At 49.3% G+C, this 18,189-nt stretch overlaps 1 protein-coding gene across 2 annotated transcripts; it reads left to right on the forward strand.

The window, feature by feature from the left end:
- The first annotated feature begins 459 nt into the window (after positions 1-459).
- Positions 460-18,098, forward strand: Adissp (adipose secreted signaling protein). Of its 2 annotated transcripts, XM_090352054.1 has the most exons (6): positions 460-556; positions 7,845-7,961; positions 10,347-10,489; positions 16,052-16,190; positions 17,099-17,221; positions 17,435-18,098. In XM_090352054.1, the coding sequence occupies exons 2-6, from the start codon at positions 7,943-7,945 to the stop codon at positions 17,533-17,535; spliced, it is 525 nt and encodes a 174-aa protein (XP_090208180.1). In that variant the 5' UTR covers positions 460-556; positions 7,845-7,942; the 3' UTR covers positions 17,536-18,098. The 2 variants fall into 2 exon arrangements, with proteins under 2 accessions (XP_090208180.1, XP_090208179.1); XM_090352053.1 differs by lacking the exons at positions 460-556; positions 7,845-7,961 and adding an exon at positions 10,135-10,242.
- The last annotated feature ends 91 nt before the right edge of the window (positions 18,099-18,189 follow it).

The following is an 18,189-nucleotide window of genomic DNA, read 5'->3' on the forward strand; positions in this document are numbered from 1 at the left end:
GGACTAACGTGAGCCCCCGCCTCAGGGCCAGGCCCAGGGGAGACCCCTGTCCAAGTCGAGACCCAAGCAGAAGGTGCAGACTCCATCATCAGGAGGCGGGATAGAGCGGGGCCTACACGAGCAGCAACTCCTTCCTGGGGTCTGCTCGGTGGGATTCCGGCTCCGGGGTACAGAGGGCCGCCTGGCAGACTTCATCGCGAGAACACGCGAGGCCCAGGGCAGCCATGGACTCTCCGGGCGCAGCCTCGGCGTTCCCCGCTCATGACGTAGTCAGCACTTCGCTCATTGGTCACTCTCTGGAGCCAGCTCATTGGTCTGAAGAGGCTCTCGCCCCACCCCCAGATCGACCAATGAGTAGAGGCGGGGGCGTGCCGGGAGGCGGGCGGCCGCGGCGCGGGGCTCCCTTCCTCGTGCTCGGCGTTAGCCCGGGGTGCCGCCGCCGCCGCCGCCGCCGCTGCCGCCTCCGCCGCCACCGCCGCCACCACCGCCGCCGCCGCCACCACCACCGCCGCAGTTTCCTTTCTTGCCTGGCTCGGCCTCGGGGTACGCCCGCAAGGTGAGGCTGCCCCTCCTTTCATCGCCTCCCAGCCCGGTCCTGCTCGCCGCGATTCCGCTCCCCGCCTTCCCGGTCCTAAGCAGTCGGTGTCTGGGACTCCACCTTGTGATGAAAGGGCTGGGGCAGGGGGCGACGCTGTCAGGGCCGGGCCTCGAGGATTCCCCGTCCCCGAGGGTGGCGCTGTGTCAGGTTTGGGGGGGGGAACACGGGTGACCGTTAGCTGTCCCGGAAGGGGTGACTTCCTTGGGGCGCTGGTGGCAGGGACACCAGTGCCCCCAGGGAGGGCGGGGGCGTAACGGGGGTGGGCGTCGCCTCCCCCTGGGTCCCGCGATTGCCACCTCTTCTCCGTGTGACCTTGGGGGAGTCGCCTCTCCGAGCCTGGGAGTGGGGGCTGCCTCGGCACCCCTCAGGGAGGAGGGCGGTGATGTCTGCGAGTGCGGGCCCGGGAGACTCCTGCGTCGTCAGCCAGGATGAGGTCGGGAGCTCGGGGGATTATCTCGGGAGCGGCGCAGCCACCTCTGGGAGGGTACGTCGGGGGCACGTCCAGCTGCATTTGTCCTGGGAGAAAACAAGAAAGAGGTGGGAACGAAGCTGCCACACCCACGGGGATGGCGGCAGGAAAGGTTACAGTTTCTGTACAGGGCCCCCCCCCCCACCTCTGGTGCCTCTGGGGATTTGGTCGACGACCCCCTCCCTCCCAGAGTCTCCGATCTGATTAAAAGATGTGGACTAGTATTTCTGTTGGCGAGGCCCTGTTGGGTTGCAAAGGGCGACACCGTTTGCATTTCCTCTTGCACCTTCGCAGAGGGAAGAGGAATAGAGCATTATGACTCTGCTGTAGGTTGCTGTGGAAAGTCAAGGGCAGCTGTCACCCCCAGAATCCAGACTGGCCTTTGCTTCTTGGGAACCCCCAAGTCACCAGCCCAGCCGAGCCCAGGACCAGGTCTGGGTAGGGGAGGCTAGAGAAGTTCAAGCATTCTAAGGCTGAGGGCAGGGACAAGTGGAAAAGAGGATGCTGGGAAGAAGAGGGCAGCACTTGTAAGACAGAAGGGATGATGGAACCCCTTCCCCACTCCCAACCTCTCCTCTCCTGCTTGTGAGAGAGAAGATACCTATACCCATCCTTGCACCCTTGGTCTGCTAGAGGGTAAGAAAAAATAAAGTTGGGTCAAGGCTGAGTTGATAGGACCTCTCGCCTTGCTATGTCTTGGTTGTGTGGTCTACTACTATGTCATGTTCTGCGAGGCCACCAGTGCATGTGACCCTATCCTGAGGCCTCAGTGGGTGATCTTTTGACAGAACTTAAGCTTTAATGGGGGGGGGGGAGGAGGGAGGCTGGATAGTGCAGTGTGGACTTGAGTTCTCAAGCCAGATCTAGGATGGCCAGAAGCCTTAGGAAGAGTTGAAGGTGCTTTTTCCGGCCTCACTGAGACAAAGCCCTCTGCCAGGCTGAGAGTGAGGATTGACAAATGATTGAGAAATGTGGCCCTAAGAGGATGGGGACTTGACCCTAACCTGACCCTGTGATACCTTGGGACTTGGGGACTGCCTCTGGGGCACAGAGGTGGATGTGCATTGTAGGGCAAGAGGGCAGCAGGTTTAAGAACTCCTTTTGCCATACATAGGCTGTAGCTGACCCTTTCTCAGATTGGAGCTTGGGCCCTAGCATGGGGAAGCGTGAGTAGCAACCAGAACTCTGGTGTATCAACCCTGGGTTTCCTGGGTTTAATCTAGCTGTTTGCCCACTTGCCACTTCCTGGGTAGGGCAGTCTCAAAGCAGTCTTCCTCTGCCAAAGAGGTAGCTCTCTATCCCTCAGAGGGGAGGTGCCCACATTTTCCTGAGAGCAACTGAGAGTCTTAGAGACCCCTAGATTATTTATTGTTCTAGCTTTTTAGCCCTCCCATCCCAAGACTGTCCAAGTACTCATCCCTGGGAGGTTGGCAGCTATCTCGGGGAGGCATGACTTGTTTCGCTAGGGTAGAGGGGCTAAGATTATATTCTCTACATCTCTTGAGCCCTCCCTGGAGACCTGGCTGTCCTGGGAGTGGAAGAAGGCTGTAAGGGGGAGGGAGGCCCCTTTAACCTTTTTTTTTTTTTTGAGAAGCTTAAGTCCCAGGGGTCCACCATGGTCACTCTTGGCTCCTTGAGGACTGACGTGAAGTGCCTGTCCTCCATCGCTTCTCTCTCAGTACATTGCTGTTGTTTTAGAAACCAAGCCCTGTGGGATTTGCTTTTGCAGAGTTCTGAAGTGGGAGCACAGTGGCACAGCTGCACCAAACTCTGGGATAGGGCCGGAAGTTTAGCCTAATGGTAGAGTGCTAGAGGGCATGCACGAAGCCCTGGCTTTGATTCCTCAGTACCATATACATAGAAAAAAAAGCCAGAAATGGTGCTGTGGCTCAAATGGTAGAGCTCTGGCCTTCAAAAAGCTCAGGGATAGTGCTCAGGCTCTGAGCTCAAGACCAGGACTTGCAAAAACAAACAAAAAAACCCACTTTCATAATAAGCCGTAGCTTATCCCTGTATGTCACAGAAGTGAAATGACTTGCCCATGCCTCTGGGGGCTTGTGTGGCTGTTGGGCCACAGTGAGGACTTGGCTGGCACAGGAGGCTGCCTGGAGGCAGAGCCAGGCCAGAGGTTACAAGGTGGACGAGCAGTACTCTATGGACATGGCTACAGCCAAGAAGCCCGTTGTCCTCATTTCCTGCTTCTAATGAGGAATTTGTGTACTAAGAATCTAGCTCCCGGGGGACACCGACTGGTAGATTCTCTATTGCAAAAGAGACTTGGTTTTCCCTGTCTCCTTTGGGCTCCTGCAGTCACTTGCCTCCCACTCCAGCCATGTTCTCACAGAGGATTTCAGGTACTTCCTGGGTGATTGCTCTGTCCAAGTTCTAGGCACAGTGGGAGTCATGGGTTCTGTCCTCATCTTCAGCAGCCTGACCATCTCAAGGTTGCCCTGAGCAGGGAACCAGATGACTGTGGCAAGATCAAAAGAGGGCACAGGAGGAGTGCCCTCCAGGGCAAGCATTAGCTAAGAGATTGGGGGAGAGGGCTCATTCCTAAAGGTCATACCACATCTGCCTAGAGGACCCAGCGAGGTTCATACTTGGGCATTACTTTTTTTTTTTTTTTGCCAGTCCTGTTGCTTGAACTCAGGGCCTGGGCACTGTCCCTAAGCTTCTTTTGCGCAAGGCATTCTACCACTTGAGTCACAGCACCACTTCAGACTTTTTCCTCCTGATGTGGTACTAAGGAATCAAACCCAGAGCTTCATGCATGCTAGGCAAGCACTCTACCACTAGGTCACATTCCCAAGCCCCATCTTGGCTATCTAAGGGTGGTCGTTCATTCATTCAACAGGAATAAACTGAATACAGCTGCTTTGTCAAGTGCTGTGTTGGGTTCTGGGGACACAAGGTTTGGCAAAACCACAGTCACTCCACTTTTAAGGTGAGGAAGACTGAATGAAGAGCCCAGAAGTGAGCATAGAGATTCTGTAAAGAATTCTGGGCCTAAGACTTGGGGCGGGTTGAGGGAGTGCTTCTTCCAAAGGAAATGCTGAGGCCAAACCCTTGCTTTTGTCAGGTGGCCTGGGCAAAGGCAGGCAGGGACCAGGCAGTGGGATTGGGAAAGATAGAAAGGAACTCTGCAGTAGTGACCGGAGTGTTTTGTGGAAAGGCCTCCCAGAAGCTTTTGCTCATCACCCAGGCCTCCAAGAAGAGTCCTAGGGGGATTGTTGCTGCCCCACATATGAAGAAATATGGCTGAGTCGGATCTTCAGGGGTGGATGAAGATATGGCTCTTCTATTCACCCATTTGCCTAAGCTGGGTGGCTGGAGTAGCTGGAGTAGTTAGGGCAGAGTCTTTTCCAAGGTCAGGCTCCCTGGTGGTAGACTGACCCCAAGAAGCTGTGGACAGAAGTGAGTAGGGTATAGTTTGCCTTTCTGTATCCCAAGGCCTCTGAAGATGGTGCTGGGTCAGGGCAGTTCTCTCGCGGACAACTCCTGCTTTCTAGAGGCAAACCAGGCCTCCCTGTGCATCTCTCTAGGCCCAGGAGCCTTCTTGGATGAAAATTGTGAGCTCACTCCTTGGGAGGCAGGGCTTGGACATGGGTGACTTGTCTGGTAGTGGGAGTAGAAGTAAGGTCATTGCTATTCCCAGGGCTTCAAAGCACCCAGGGGACCTTGAGGTCATGTCTTGGACAGGCCCAGCCCCTGACAATAAGGCTACTCTGTGGCTTCTCGTTATTATCAGAATTAGCCAAGGTCACTCATGAGCCTCTCATCTCTAAATACATTCAGTGTATTTCTCTAAAAACAAAACAAAAAAATCCAACAGATACATTTCTGTACAGTACATTTATACTTAACACAATCAGCTCATTTCTTACCGTCCAGGGCATTTGCTTTCCCTAATTATCCCTAAATGTCTCTTTGAATGGAAATTTAGAAACTCACTCCCCTGTTTCCTTCCTTTTTTCCTTTTCCCTTTTTTTTTTTTTACGAGTCCTTGGGCTTGAACTCTGGGTCTGAATACTGTCCTTGAGTTTTTGTACTCAAGGCCGTGCTCTACCACTTGAGCCACTGGCTTTTTGTGGTTAATTGGAGCTAACAGTCTCATGGACTTTTCTACCAGACTGGTTTCGAATTGTGATCCTCAGATGTTAGCCTATAGGCGTGAGCCACCACTGCCCCGTTCATTTCCTTCTTGTAGATGATGTTGTGAGGGGGGGAAACAAAACAAGTCAGTTGCCCTATGAAGTTTCTGCCTTTTTAGTCCTCAAACATATATTAGTGTAGAACATAGGTTTTTAGATTTTTTTTTTCTGTAAAGGGCGAGATGGTAAATATTTTAGACTTTGCAAGCCATATGGTCTTTGTCACACTAGTTAGAGTAGTTTTGTTTTAGTGCAAAAACTGTCATAGACAACATGTAAATGAACAAGAGTGGTAGTAGTCCAGTAAAACTTAGTTTGCAAAAGACACACAGTAGTAAGTGGCTCAACAGGCTGCAGTTTGCCAATTCTCTATCTAGAACAGTCTTCCCTTCTTCTTCTTTTTTTTTTTTTGCTTGAAGTTTGAAGAAAGAGGTCAGTCATCCTGTGACATACACTGCCTTCTGGGTTGTCTCATTGCTCACTCAGGCACTTAATTTGTTCCACTATCCTCTGTGTTTTCAGTAATGAGACTTTGGGGCTAGAGGCTCAATTAGATCCAGGTTAAGTGTCTTTGGCAAGAATCCCTTGTCAGTGATGCTAGGACTTTTGTCCGCCTCACTCCAAGAGGCATCAGTGTGTCAGACTGTCCTGTGGTGAGTGAGGAGAGATAGATCTGTGTGTCTATCTTGATGATGTTACATTTTCCTCACTACAAACTTGAATTGTGCCTCTGTAAGAACCCAGATCTACTGGGCATCAGTGGCTTACACCTGTACTCTTAACTACTAAAGAAGCTAAGACCTGAAGGGTTGGGATTTAAAGCTAGCCTGGGCAGAAATGCCTCCCAGACTTCATTTCCAATTAACCAGCAAAATGCTGGACTCAGTGGTATGGCTCAAGTAATAGAGAACCAAGAAAATTGAATGAGAGCATGAGGCTCTGCGATCAAGCTCCAGTACACACACACACACACACACACACACACACACACACACACACACACACACACACACACACACCCATGTCTCATTTGTTGGTGGCATCTGTGCATCTACTTCTGGTCCATCTCTCTCTCATGGTCCAGCATCCACTGGCTGTCATTGCCTTTGGCATTTGTTTCTCTCCCTCCCTCTTTCCCTTTCTTCCTCCCCTCCTTCCCTCGCTCCTTCCTTCCCTCCCTCTCTCCTTCCTTGTTTCCTTCCTTCCTTCCTTCCTCCCTCCCTCCCTCCCTTCCTTCCTTCCTCAGGGCCTAAACGCTATCCCTGAACTTTTTTTTTTTTTTTTTTTTGCCAGTCCTGGGCTTAAGCTCAGTGCCTGAGCACTGTCCTTGGATTTTTCTCAAAGCTAGAGCTCTACCACTTGAGCCTTCGCACCACTTCCAGCTTTTTCTAAGTATGTGGTACCAAGGAATCGAACCCGGGTCTTTGTGCATGCTAGGCAAGCACTCTACCACTCGGCCAAACTCCTGGCCCCTATCCCTGAACTTCTTTTGCTCAAGGGTAGTGCTCTACCACTTGAGCCACCGCATCATTTCCAGCTTTTTTTCTGAGTAGTTTATTGGAAATAAGAGTTCCACAGTCTTTTCTGCCAGGGCTGGCTTCAAACCTCCATCCCCAGATCCTAGCCTCCTGAGATGCTAGTATTACAAGCTTGAGACACCAGTGACTGGCTTGGCATTTGTTTCTTTTCTGGGTGCGGAATGACTTGGCATTTGGCCATTCCTTTGTTATTTATCAACAACAAATTGCCTGTGGAGAAGAGCTTTCTATCACTACCAGAACAGTTTGCATGCAAGAAAGACAGAGAGGCAGGCTGAAGTACTTTTCTTTAATCTTCCATTCTCAGAGCAAAGAGTGAAGACACTGCTACTGGCTTGGCTTTGTTTGTTTTGCTTTCTTCATTTTGTAATCTCTGTGAATGCTCTGGTTTTCTGTATTCCATCTGTTTTCATCAGTTGTGCTCATTACTCTTTTTGATGTTTGAATCAGCCCCGCTCAGCCCACTAGAGGCTTCCTGGGGTGCTTTATGTGTACTCCTGCCTTGAGACAGCTAATCTGAGAGGCCACCCTGGGATTCAGGCCAGGTCTGAATGACAGGTTCAGATTAGGGGCACCTCCCACCAGCCTCTGTTCTGTATATAGCCCTGGCGGAACCCTGGGGTCTGTTCATTTTATGCCATTTCCTGTTTTGTCCACCTTCAGACATAGTGTTGACTGACCTGTGCCCAGATGAACTGGGGTGTGACCTGAATAATATGGTCCTTGGGCCTGCCCTTTGTGGTCAACAGTGTTATAGATGGCCTCTGAAAAATAACCAGTAAAGCCCTCCTTTCCAGAAGGCCCTTCTTGCTGGCCTCAGGTAGTCTGGGCAATGAGTCCTGTGCTGGCACATTGACCTCTGGAACTTCAGCATATGTGGGTAGGGCTCTGGGTAGGTGAGATGTCAGGCAGGGGTGAGAGTTCTGAGTATGTGAGTGTGGAACAGGAGTTGGGCTTCTGCCTCATGCCAGAGGATTTGGGCCTAGGTGGGCTGCTGGGAGCAGCAGAGGTCTTTCCTAAAGGGAGCCTTCTGCTCTCACCAGCCATGGGCTCCTGTGTGGTCCTGACCTTTGTTCTTCCATCCTCAGGCTCCTACTGGTGTCTCTGGAGCATGGGAGGCTGCTAAGCTTGAGTGGCGGTGTCCAGCAGGAGCTGTGTGTCTTGGGTGGTGGCAGGGAGGACGTCCATGGCTGCAGCCAACAAGGGTGAGTGCTTTCCTGGCCCCCAAGAGCTTCCAGCTAGGTCCCCTTCAGCCTTAAGTGTGGGAGACTCAATGTCATCCAGAATATGCTAGTGTAGCCAGACACTAGTGGCTCACATTTGTAATCTTAGCTACTCAGGAGGCTGAAATATGAGGATTGTGGTTCCAAACCAGTGCAGGAAAAAAAGTCCCCATGAGACTTTTTTTTTTTTTCCAGTCTTGGGGCTTGAACTCAGGCCCTGGGCACTGACCTTGAACTTTCTCAAGGCTAGCACTCTACCACTTGAGCCACAACACCACTTCCAGCTTTTTCTGTGTATGTGATGTGGAGGAATTGAATGCTAAGCAAGCATCTACCACTCTCCTGTTCCCCTCCCCCGCTTACATGAAACTCTTATCTCCACTTAACCACTCAAAAACAAAGTGGAGCTGTGGCTTGAAGCAGTAGAATGCTAGCTTTGGGTAAAAGGAGCTCAGGGACAGTTCCCAGGCCCTGAGTTCAAGCTCTATGACCAACAACGAAGAAGACTATGCTAGTGTTTATTCCAGGTTCCAGGTGCTGTCAGGGACCCCTGCTGTCTCCTTGCCTTGCTCTTCTGAGGAGTATGCTTTCTGTGCTGATTTTTATTCCACTGTTATGGGATGGGGGACATTCAGGTTGTGATGAGCCCCAAGTCTGGGGAGATGGATAGGGCCACAGCAAGCTCTGAAAGGGATCTCATGTCTATTCAGAATCTAGAGGACTTCTGCTTAATATTCAGGAGCTCAGGCCAAGGGTGTCCCATCCAGAAGTCTGTAGTTGAGGCTCTTAGGAGGCCTAAGGGATAATAGGCAGGGGAGGAGAGGGGGACAGCAGAGGAGAGGGACACTAGCAAGGGAAGACCTTTTTTCTGACAAGGGCCATTTGATATTTATAACATTGTTTGCAGGCCATACAAAAATTTTAATACAGGCAGACATGAAGCTCTCCAAAAGTATATGTGTCTGGACTGTCATGTACCAGATGTATAGCCCACGGGCTGGATGTACCCATCCCTGGCTAACAGATCAAAAAGGGCCAGGATTGGGATAGGAGTTTGGCCTAGTGGTAGAGTGCTTGCCTAGCATGCACGAAGACCTGGGTTCGATTCCTCGGCACCACATACATAGAAAAAAGCTGGAAGTGGTGCTGAGGCTCAAGCGATAGAGTGCTAGCCTTGAGAAAGTCCAAGGACAGTGCTTAGGCCCTGAACCCAAGCCCAGGACTGGCAAAAAAAAAAGAAAAAAAGGGCTGGAATCATGCCCTAGCCTCTGGTGTGAGTGTCCATGCAGACGAGGCCCTCTGCCTGGCTCCTTATCACTCATCCTGTCTAAACTCCTGCCCCTACTGGCCAGCTCAGGGACATCCAAGGGATTTGACAGGGGCTAACAGGAGAGAAAATGGTATGTGGTGCTAGGAAGCTCTCTAGCTTTCTTCTCCTCCTCCTCCCCCCCTTCCTTTCCTTCCTCCCTCTTCCTCCTACTCCTCCTCTTTCTTTCTTTCTTTTTTTTTGTTGTTGTTGTTGGTGGTCATGGGTCTTGAATTCAGGGTCTGCGCTGTCCCTGAGTATGTGTGTTCAAGGCTAGCACTCTACCACTTTGAGCCACAGCTACACTTCTGGACTTCAGGTTTTTAGGTGCTTAACCAAAGAGTCTTACAGACTTTCTTTCCTGGGCTGGCTTCCAATTGCCATCCTCAGATCTCAGCCTCTTAAATAGCTAGGATTACAGGAGTGAGTCATCAATACCAGGTTTAGCTTCTTCTTTCTTACCTGCTAGTGAGCAGCTACAGCCTAGCATAATGTGGGTTTTTACTTCTTTCATTTTTCCCACTCTAAGCAAGTCCCCTAGAGTGCATTCCCATTCCTGCAGTTCCCTCCCATTTTTCCACCCATATTGGTTGGGGTCATCAGGCGGCCCCAGGAGGGGCCTGAGGCTTTGAGTGACCTGGAAGAGAATGTTGTCAGGCAGGGGGAGCTTGGCTCTGTGTAGGAAAGCACAGGGCAGGACATGCAGAGGCCCAGCCCTGTACTGGCTGGCAGAAGGGGAAGATCTAGAGGACTGTGTCTTCCTATCTCTGTTGCCAGCTTCCTCCCCTCCAAGTGAGGAATCTTATCATCCAGTCCTGAGTCCCCCACCCCCACCATTTCTATGCTAAAAGGAGAATTCTGTGGGAGAACTGGGCCTAAGGGCAGAATGAAGGTCTTCAAGTCTTATGTTTACTACTGTCCATCCCAGCCAGAAAGGAGTCTGCCAGTGGATGCTGGGTAATATCAAGGACAGATAGGGACAAGGAGGGATAACCAACGGTCATGGTTTCCTGGGAAAGAGAAAGCTAGTGATCCTTGGATTCCTCTCCCACTCTTCCTAGGCAACAAGCCCAGAGTCCGGAGTATCCGCTTTGCGGCAAGCCATGATGCAGAAGGCTCCCAGGGCCATGTCCACTTTGATGAGAAGCTACATGACTCAGTGGTCATGGTCACTCAGGAGAGTGAAAGCAGCTTTCTGGTCAAGGTAGGTACATCTCTCCTCCATCATAGCTCCCTTCATCCCCTCTCCTCTCTGCTTCTGCCTGGCTTCCTGGGCCCATTTCCTCCTCCCTGCAACGTATCTTTGCCTTGGTTTCTCCCTCTGTAAGATGGAAGGTAGAGGAATTGATGAGAGAAACACATTTATTTACCTATGTATTTTTGTTTATTTATTTTGGTGGTATCAAGGTTTGAAGTCAGGGCCTCTTTCTTTTCTTCATCTTTTTTTTTTTTTTGGGTGGTTCGTGGGGCTTGAACTCCGAGTCTGGGTGCTGTTCCTGAGCTCTTCAGCTCAAGGCTACTGCCCTACCCCTGGAGCCTCAGTCCCATTTCCGGTTTTCTAGTGATTAATTAGAGATAAGAGTCTCACCATATTTATTCCCCAGGCTGGCTTTGAGCCTGGATCCTCAGATCTCAGCCTCCTGAGTTGCTAGAATTACAGACGGTGAGTCACTGCTCCCAGCTCAGGGGCTCTTTCTCCCTAGGCAGGTGCTCTACCACTGAGCCTTGTTTTGAGTGGTTTATTTATGTTGGTGGTACTGGGGTTGAAACAAGGGGTCTTTTTTTTTTTTTTAACCCCAGTCCTGGGACTTGAACTCAGGACCTGGGTGCTATCCCTGAGCTTTTTCACTCAAGGCTAGCACTGTACCTCTTTGAGCCACTTCTAGTGTTCTAGTGGTTAATTGGAGAATCTTATGAACTTTCCTTCCTGGGCTGGCTATGAACTATAATCCTCAGATCTCAGCCTCCTGAGTAGCTTAGGATTACAGGTATGAGCCATAGGTGCCTGGCTGACAGTCTTAGTCTCCCTAGGCAAGTGTTCTACCACTTGAGCCATGGATCCTTCCCTTATGGTCTTTCTTTTCTTTTCTCTTTCTTTCTTTCTCTTTCTTTCTTTCTTTCTTTCTTTGTCTCTTTCTTTCTTTCCTTCCTTCCTTTCTTTCTTTCCTTCCTTCCTTTCTTTCTTTCCTTCCTTCCTTTCTTTCTTTCTTTCCTTCCTTCCTTCCTTTCTTTCCTTCCTTCCTTCCTTCCTTCCTTTCTTTCTTTCTTTCTTTCTTTCTTTCTTTCTTTCTTTCTTTCTTTCTTTCTTTCTTTTCTCTTTCCTTTCTTTCTTTTCTCTTTCCTTTCTTTCTTTCTTTCTTTCTTTCTTTCTTTCTTTCTTTCTTTCTTTCTTTCTTTCTTTCCTTCCTTCCTTCCTTCTCCGGGTAATGTGTAAAGGGGTTACAGTTACATTGGCCAGCTAGTAAGTGCATTACTTCTCACACATTGATACCTACCCCTTCTCATGTTTTTGTCCCCATTTCCTTCTGCCCACCCCCTCCCAATCATCTTGTTTTCCCCCCTTCCATTTCCTATTTCAAATAAACAAATAAACTTATATACAATATTCCAGGTAACAAAGTCAGATACAGTAACAATATAAGATTAACCAAAGGGCAATAAAAAAGAAGATAGAAATAATTTTTTTTTTAAGATGGGGTCTTGCATTTCTGCTTGGGCAAGCCTCTTACCTTTACCCTCTAGAATAATTGAGAGTATAGACATATGCCACAACCAGTGTTTTGTTTTTGTTGTTTATTTTTGTTTTGTTTATTCTTTGGCTATTTTGGGGCTATACTTAGGACCTTGTACTTGTTAGGCAGGTGTTCTGCTGAGCCATACCACCAGCCCTTTTAATTGTAGAGGTTATTTTTGAGATAGGGTCTTGCTTTTTACCTGGTCATCTGCCTTAGGCTGTGATTTGCCTATTTTAGGCTTCCCATTGCAGTTAGGATAACACTGAATGTGTCACCAGATCCCGTGGAAATGTAATCTTGTGAGCTTTCCTGCCCAGGCTGGCCTCCAGCGATGATCCTCACAATCTCAGCCTCCCAGGTAGCTAAGATTGCCAGTGAGAGCCATGGACACTCAACTACCCATTGAGACAGTTTTGCTGAATTTTTATATGAGCTAGCCTTGAACTTTGATTCTCATATCTGGTGCCTGAGCAGCTTGTGTACACCCTTGCCTGGCCCAGATAAGAGCGTATGGAATGTCAGATGAATTAAGGTGAGCAGAACTGTTGCTGTTATTGTCCTCATCCATACAATAGCTAGTGTGGCAGCTGTGGTGCTGTAGGCCCAGGTTTAGATCTAAGCCTGGGATGTGGCTCTGTGAGCTCAGCAGTTTGCCTTGTTTTGTCTTTCCTCTAATAAATAGTTCATACCTCAGTTGTTGTGGAATGGAAGGGTGTTTGTAATGTAAGTGTGAAACTATGATGATAAAGAGTGAGTTTTATTAACACTGATTTTTGTACTTTTTTTTTTTTTTTTGTGGGTCATGGGACTTGAACTCTAGGCCTGGGCATTGTCCCTGAGCTCTTTAGCTCAAGGCTACCACTCCACCCCTGAAGCCATAGCCCCATTTCCCGTTTTCTAGTGATTAATTAGAGATAAGAATCTTTCCATCTTTTATGCCCAGGCTGGCTTTGAACCAAGATCTTCGGACCTCAGCCTTTTGAGTAGCTAGGATTACAGGTGTGAGCCACCACACCCAGCTTACTTCATATTTCAAATGCCATGTTTAACAAACAAGTATTCAAGAAAGGAATCCCTATGTACAATCACTGGCACATAAATTTTAGAACATAATTAAAATAGTCACTCTTTTTTTTTTTCCTGAGGTAGAACCCAGGGCCTTTTGTATGCCACACCTGTGGTGTACCTCGGGGCTGTGTGCCAAGCCTCACACAGTTCCCTATTTCGTGAAGCACCCCCTTCTTATAGCCACACCTTACCCCTGACAGGGCTCTTCCAGTGAACACTGTGGTGCCCATAATCATACTTGGAAGAAGCAGAAAGAACTCAGGAGAGGCCAATAGCCAGACATCCAGGTCCAGCAGAAGTGTCCTGTGCAGGTGGGGCTCAGGTCTGACCTAGGGTAACTACTCTCAGGAGTTGCTGGTTGCCTTGCTCAGAGAGGGGCCTGGGTTTCTCTTCAACTCTAAAATTGTTATTCTTTCCCTTGTAGCTGACAGTTTTCTCCAGAGAAATAGATAACATGAACTATAATTTTAAGAAAAGCAGCACTGTCACTTCATTGCAAAATGTGTGTATACTAGAGAAAATTTGGAAGATAGGAAAAAAAAAAGTAGAGAGTCTAAGGATATAGGTCAGCAGTAGATTGTCTGCCTAGAATGTGCAAAGCCCTGGTTTGATTCTCAGCACTCTCCAAAAAAATTAAACTTGAAAAAAAATTAAAATTAGTCAGATCGGGCCGGTGGCTCACACCTGTAATCCTAACTACTCAGGAGGCTGAGATCTGAGGATCAAGATTCAAAGCCAGCCCAGGCACAAAAGTACCTGAGACTCTTTTTTTTTTAAAAATTTTAAATCGATATTTATTTATTTATTTATTTATTTTTTTGCCAGTCCTGGGCTTGAGCTCAGGGCCTGAGCACTGTCCTTGGACTTTCTCAAGGCTAGAGCTCTACCACTTGAGCCTCAGCACCACTTCCGACTTTTTTTTTCTGTGTATGTGGTACCGAGGAATCGAACCCGGGTCTTCATGCATGCTAGGCAAGCACTTTAACCACTAGGACAAACTCCCGGCCCCGTACCTGAGACTCTTATCTCCAATTAACCTCTAGAAAACAGAAAGTGGAGCTTGGCTCAAAGGTAGGGCAGTAGCCTTGATCTGAAGAGCTCAGGGACAGTGCCTGAACCAAGTCCAAGTCCCATGACCCACAAAATAAAATAAAATAAAATTTTCCAGTCATGCTGTCTAGAAATATTCAATCATGGTTATTATTTTGATGTGTGTCATTCCGGCCTTTTTTTTTTAAGCTTCATTTCTGAAAACAAACATCTGGTATCACCATGGACATGCTAATTTTTTTTGCTGGCATCTGTCTGTGAACTGTTTCTTGTCTCTGTCAGGAAATAATTTTTTCTTTTTTAACATTAATATATACTTTATTTCATCCAAATATCAGCATTTTTCCCATATATTTTTTATTGTAATTAATAGAAGGGATACATTATATTCACCAGATAGGAGATGCATTACTTCACCTTCTATTACAAACATTGACACCCTTTCTCATGTCTTGGTCCCCATTTCCCTCCCCCCACCCCCACCCCTCATTTTGTTTTCCCCCCTTCCCTATCCGATTTCAAATAACCAAATACACATATATACAATATATCAGATAACAAGGTGAAATACTGTAACAATATGAGATAACCAAGGGATAGCAGAAGAGATGAGAGCTAACATAGTACATTAAGGACAACAATCACTCATTATAAGAAATAATTTTCTATAAGATTTTATACCTGTTTGGTCTTCCAGACTGTGTCTTACATTGATTTGGCTGCTTCCTGTTCCTGGGTATTACGGTGGTTTGTTTCTAGGGCACTACTGAGTATTGTTTTGCACACCTCTAAGTATCTCCCCTGGAAGATTCTACAAATGGTGCAGCTGGGTCACAAGTTATAACAAACAGATAATAGCCAGAAAGCTTTCTTGAGCAGTGTACCCTCCAATGGCAGATTGTGATAGGGGTTGCATGGAGGGAAGTTTATCATGTGGTAGTAACATCAGCCTGGCCCCATCAAAAGACTCAATTCCTAACCTGTTTCCTGGGCTCCTGTAACTATATTTGCCCAGCCGGTCCTTCTAGATTGACACCCCCACCAGCCACCCTACTCAGGAGCCACTTCAGCCTGTGATCCTTCACACTCCTGGAGTTTCTAAGGATGGCATCTGTCCCAGAGGGACATTGGTTGCCAAGCACTGTGTGTGGACAACAAACAATTTGGTCAATGAGCAGAGACTGCTGGGCACACTTGAGAGCAGGTGGGCATCCGTGATCATTCGAGAGCCTTAGCTCTGTGATTGATGCCAAGTCTATGTGCCAGCTGTGGCCTAGTGAGCTCCTCCCTTCCTCCTTTTCTTTTTTGTTGGTAGTTTATGGAGGACTGAATTCAGCTTCTCACACATGCTAACTAAGCACACCACTACTGCGCCATATCACGAGACTCTGGTTATTATCTAATTCCATCCCACCCCTCATGCCATGTTGCCTAGTGTCTCCATATGAGTACCTGGAAGACCAGCAATCCTGACTTTATGCTACTGGCTCTGAGCAGGTGCTGGGAGTAATGAGAGTAGGTGGGTGGTAATCTATGTTGTGGAGCTTTGTCACTGCCCTTTGGGGCAGTGGTTGGTGTCTTGCTGTGTTCCAAAATGCAGGTCAAAGATGGCCAAGAGATCCAGGGAAGACTTCTCCCTGGTCACACAATGTGGTTTCCATGTTTGTTGTCTATGGGGACTATAGGCCCCTGACACACATGCTTCAGATTGTGCTGGCGGTCCTTGGGAGATTCTGTCAGAGTACCTGGAGCCATCAAGTTAGAGTTGTAGACAGATGGAGTAATGGAGGAGTAATGGGTTCCCTGGGAAGCAGATGCAGGGCCAGAAGCATCATAGGTAGACAGCCTGGATGGGCTCTGGAAGAAGCAGGAAGTGAAGGTGCCTCTCCCTTCCCTCCCTTCTCCTGCTGCAGGTGGGCTTCCTGAAGATCCTGCACAGGTATGAGATTACCTTCACTCTGCCCCCCGTGCGCAGGCTGAGCAAAGACATCCACGAGGCACCTGTCCCCAGCCTGCACCTCAGGCTCCTCAGTGTCATGCCCATTCCTGAAGGTATGTCACCTGAGCTGCCGAAGGCCTGCCCTCATCCAGTGATCCTGACTGTGTGTGAGGGGGATTGAGAATGTGGCAAGGGGTGGTTAGGCCATTCACTAAGTCAGGAACATGGTACCACTGTGAGCTTGCAGTATGGCAGCTATGCAGAGCTGCGTCTGCCCATTGGTTGATGGTTTCCTCAGTGGGGAGGCCACCAAGGGCCTGGCTGGCCCTCTCTCCACCCCTGGAGAGCAAGGTTGGAGCTGCAGGAACTCAAGGTGGCTGACCTTTAGTGCCCATCAGTTCCAGACCTAAGGTCTTGGGCTGTTTCTACCCAGCTGGCTTCAGGAATGATTCATCCCTACTCTAGCCTAAGAGGCTGGACTATCAATTTTGTGGGGTGCTGCCTGTGCCCCAGCTTCAGTTCCATGCTCTCCTCTTCAGGACTTTGCACTTCAGTGGACTGAGCAAAATCCCCCAAGCTTTTGCTTTGCTTCTTGCCACCTGACCCACTCAAAGCTTTTCCTGCCTGTCCCCATTGTTTTCTTTCTTTCTTTTTTTTTTTTTCTATCCGTCCAAGACTGGGAGTTGAACTCGCCATCTGTCACTTGCTTTCGTACATGGCTGGTGCTCTACCACCTGAGCAATGTCCCCCCCTTCAATTCTTTATCATCCCTCCCCCCTTTATGTGAAACAAACCTCTTTGAAGCCTGAGCTGGAGCCTGCCTCTCCCTTATACCCCTGCTAGGCTTCAACGCCATACCATGAAGATGGAAAGTTTCCCAAGTCCAGGTGCCACCTTGTGCAGTTGGGTCTCTGGAAGGGCCATCCTTGCCCCTTTCTGGCGGGTGGGGACCTGTGACTGCAGGAGACAATTTGGGGAAAGTGTGGGAGGTACCCATCTGCCCATGCTTGTGTCCCTGCAGGCTACAGTGTCAAGTGTGAGTACTCAGCACACAAGGAGGGCGTCCTGAAAGAGGAGATGCTATTGGCCTGTGAGGGAGGCGCCGGTACCTGCGTGCGTGTGGTGGTGCAGGCCCGGGTCATGGGTGAGTGAGGAGGCTGGGATCTGGTAAGAGGGATATGGCGTAAGATTGGACTAGAGGGTTCTTTGCTGGTTTAGAGCTCCAGCCTCTTTAGTGGGAGCCGCCCCACAACTCCCAGCTGATGGGGGGGCGCAGGGAAGGATCTCCTTGCAGTGGACCATGGGAGCCTGTCCAGGGTGTGGACAACACTTCAACCTGTGTCCTGATTATTTGCAGACCGGCACCATGGCACACCGATGCTGCTGGATGGTGTCAAGTGTGTGGGTGCCGAACTGGAGTATGACTCAGAGCACAGCGACTGGCATGGCTTCGACTGAGGCCAGCCTGCCTTGGGGCCCCTCAGCCTTAAATCCTGCCTCGTCTCCCGACATGCTGCGTGATGATGTGGCTTCCTCACCCCTCCCCAGGGTCAGCATGGGAATGGCATGTCCACCGCCTAGGCTGGACCTAGCGCCTCTCACCTCTGCCTTCATTCTGCCACCACCCTGCCTTTCCTATGTCCTCCTCTCCCACTTCCTCCTCTTCATGTGCCTCAGTCTCCTGCTGGAAGAAATGGGTTGAGCTCCCTAGGTGGCTATCCGAGGAGAGGACAGGAGGGCCTGGTGTGGATCTGCCCACTCTCTACCCCAAGCTTTAGGGGCTTCAGCCTGGGTCTGGGAGATGACAGAGTGGCTCTGTGATGTCGACCCCCCCATTGCTGCTGCTGCTGCTGCCGCTACTACTACTGTCTCACCTCAACCACCTTTCCCACCCTCCTTTCTGACTGCTGCCCACAAGATTAGGAGGGAGGCCCGGTTCCCAGTCCCTACCCCTCAGGTCTGTGTTACTTGGTTTTTAAATGACTGGTTGGAACAGAACCTTAAATAAAACTTCCAGTGGATACAGAGTTTTTTGTTCTCTGGGGTACCAAGACTGTCCAGCCCCTCATAGATAGGCCAAGGAAGCCCTTGGGGTAAACTCATTCTTTCAGG

The sequence above is a fragment of the Megascapheus bottae genome, chromosome 18 (genome assembly GCF_031878675.1).
Source record: "Megascapheus bottae isolate mThoBot1 chromosome 18, mThoBot2.hap1, whole genome shotgun sequence".
Classification (NCBI taxonomy): Eukaryota; Metazoa; Chordata; class Mammalia; order Rodentia; family Geomyidae; genus Megascapheus; species Megascapheus bottae.

Bases quoted from the DNA above. Each gene is read 5' to 3' on its own strand.
- Adissp (XM_090352053.1), top strand. From the start codon at position 10,191: ATGTTTACTACTGTCCATCCCAGCCAGAAAGGAGTCTGCCAGTGGATG. The intron at 10,490-16,051 runs GTAGGTACATCT...CTCCTGCTGCAG, and splicing joins AAAGCAGCTTTCTGGTCAAG to GTGGGCTTCCTGAAGATCCT. The intron at 17,222-17,434 runs GTGAGTGAGGAG...GATTATTTGCAG, and splicing joins GGTGCAGGCCCGGGTCATGG to ACCGGCACCATGGCACACCG.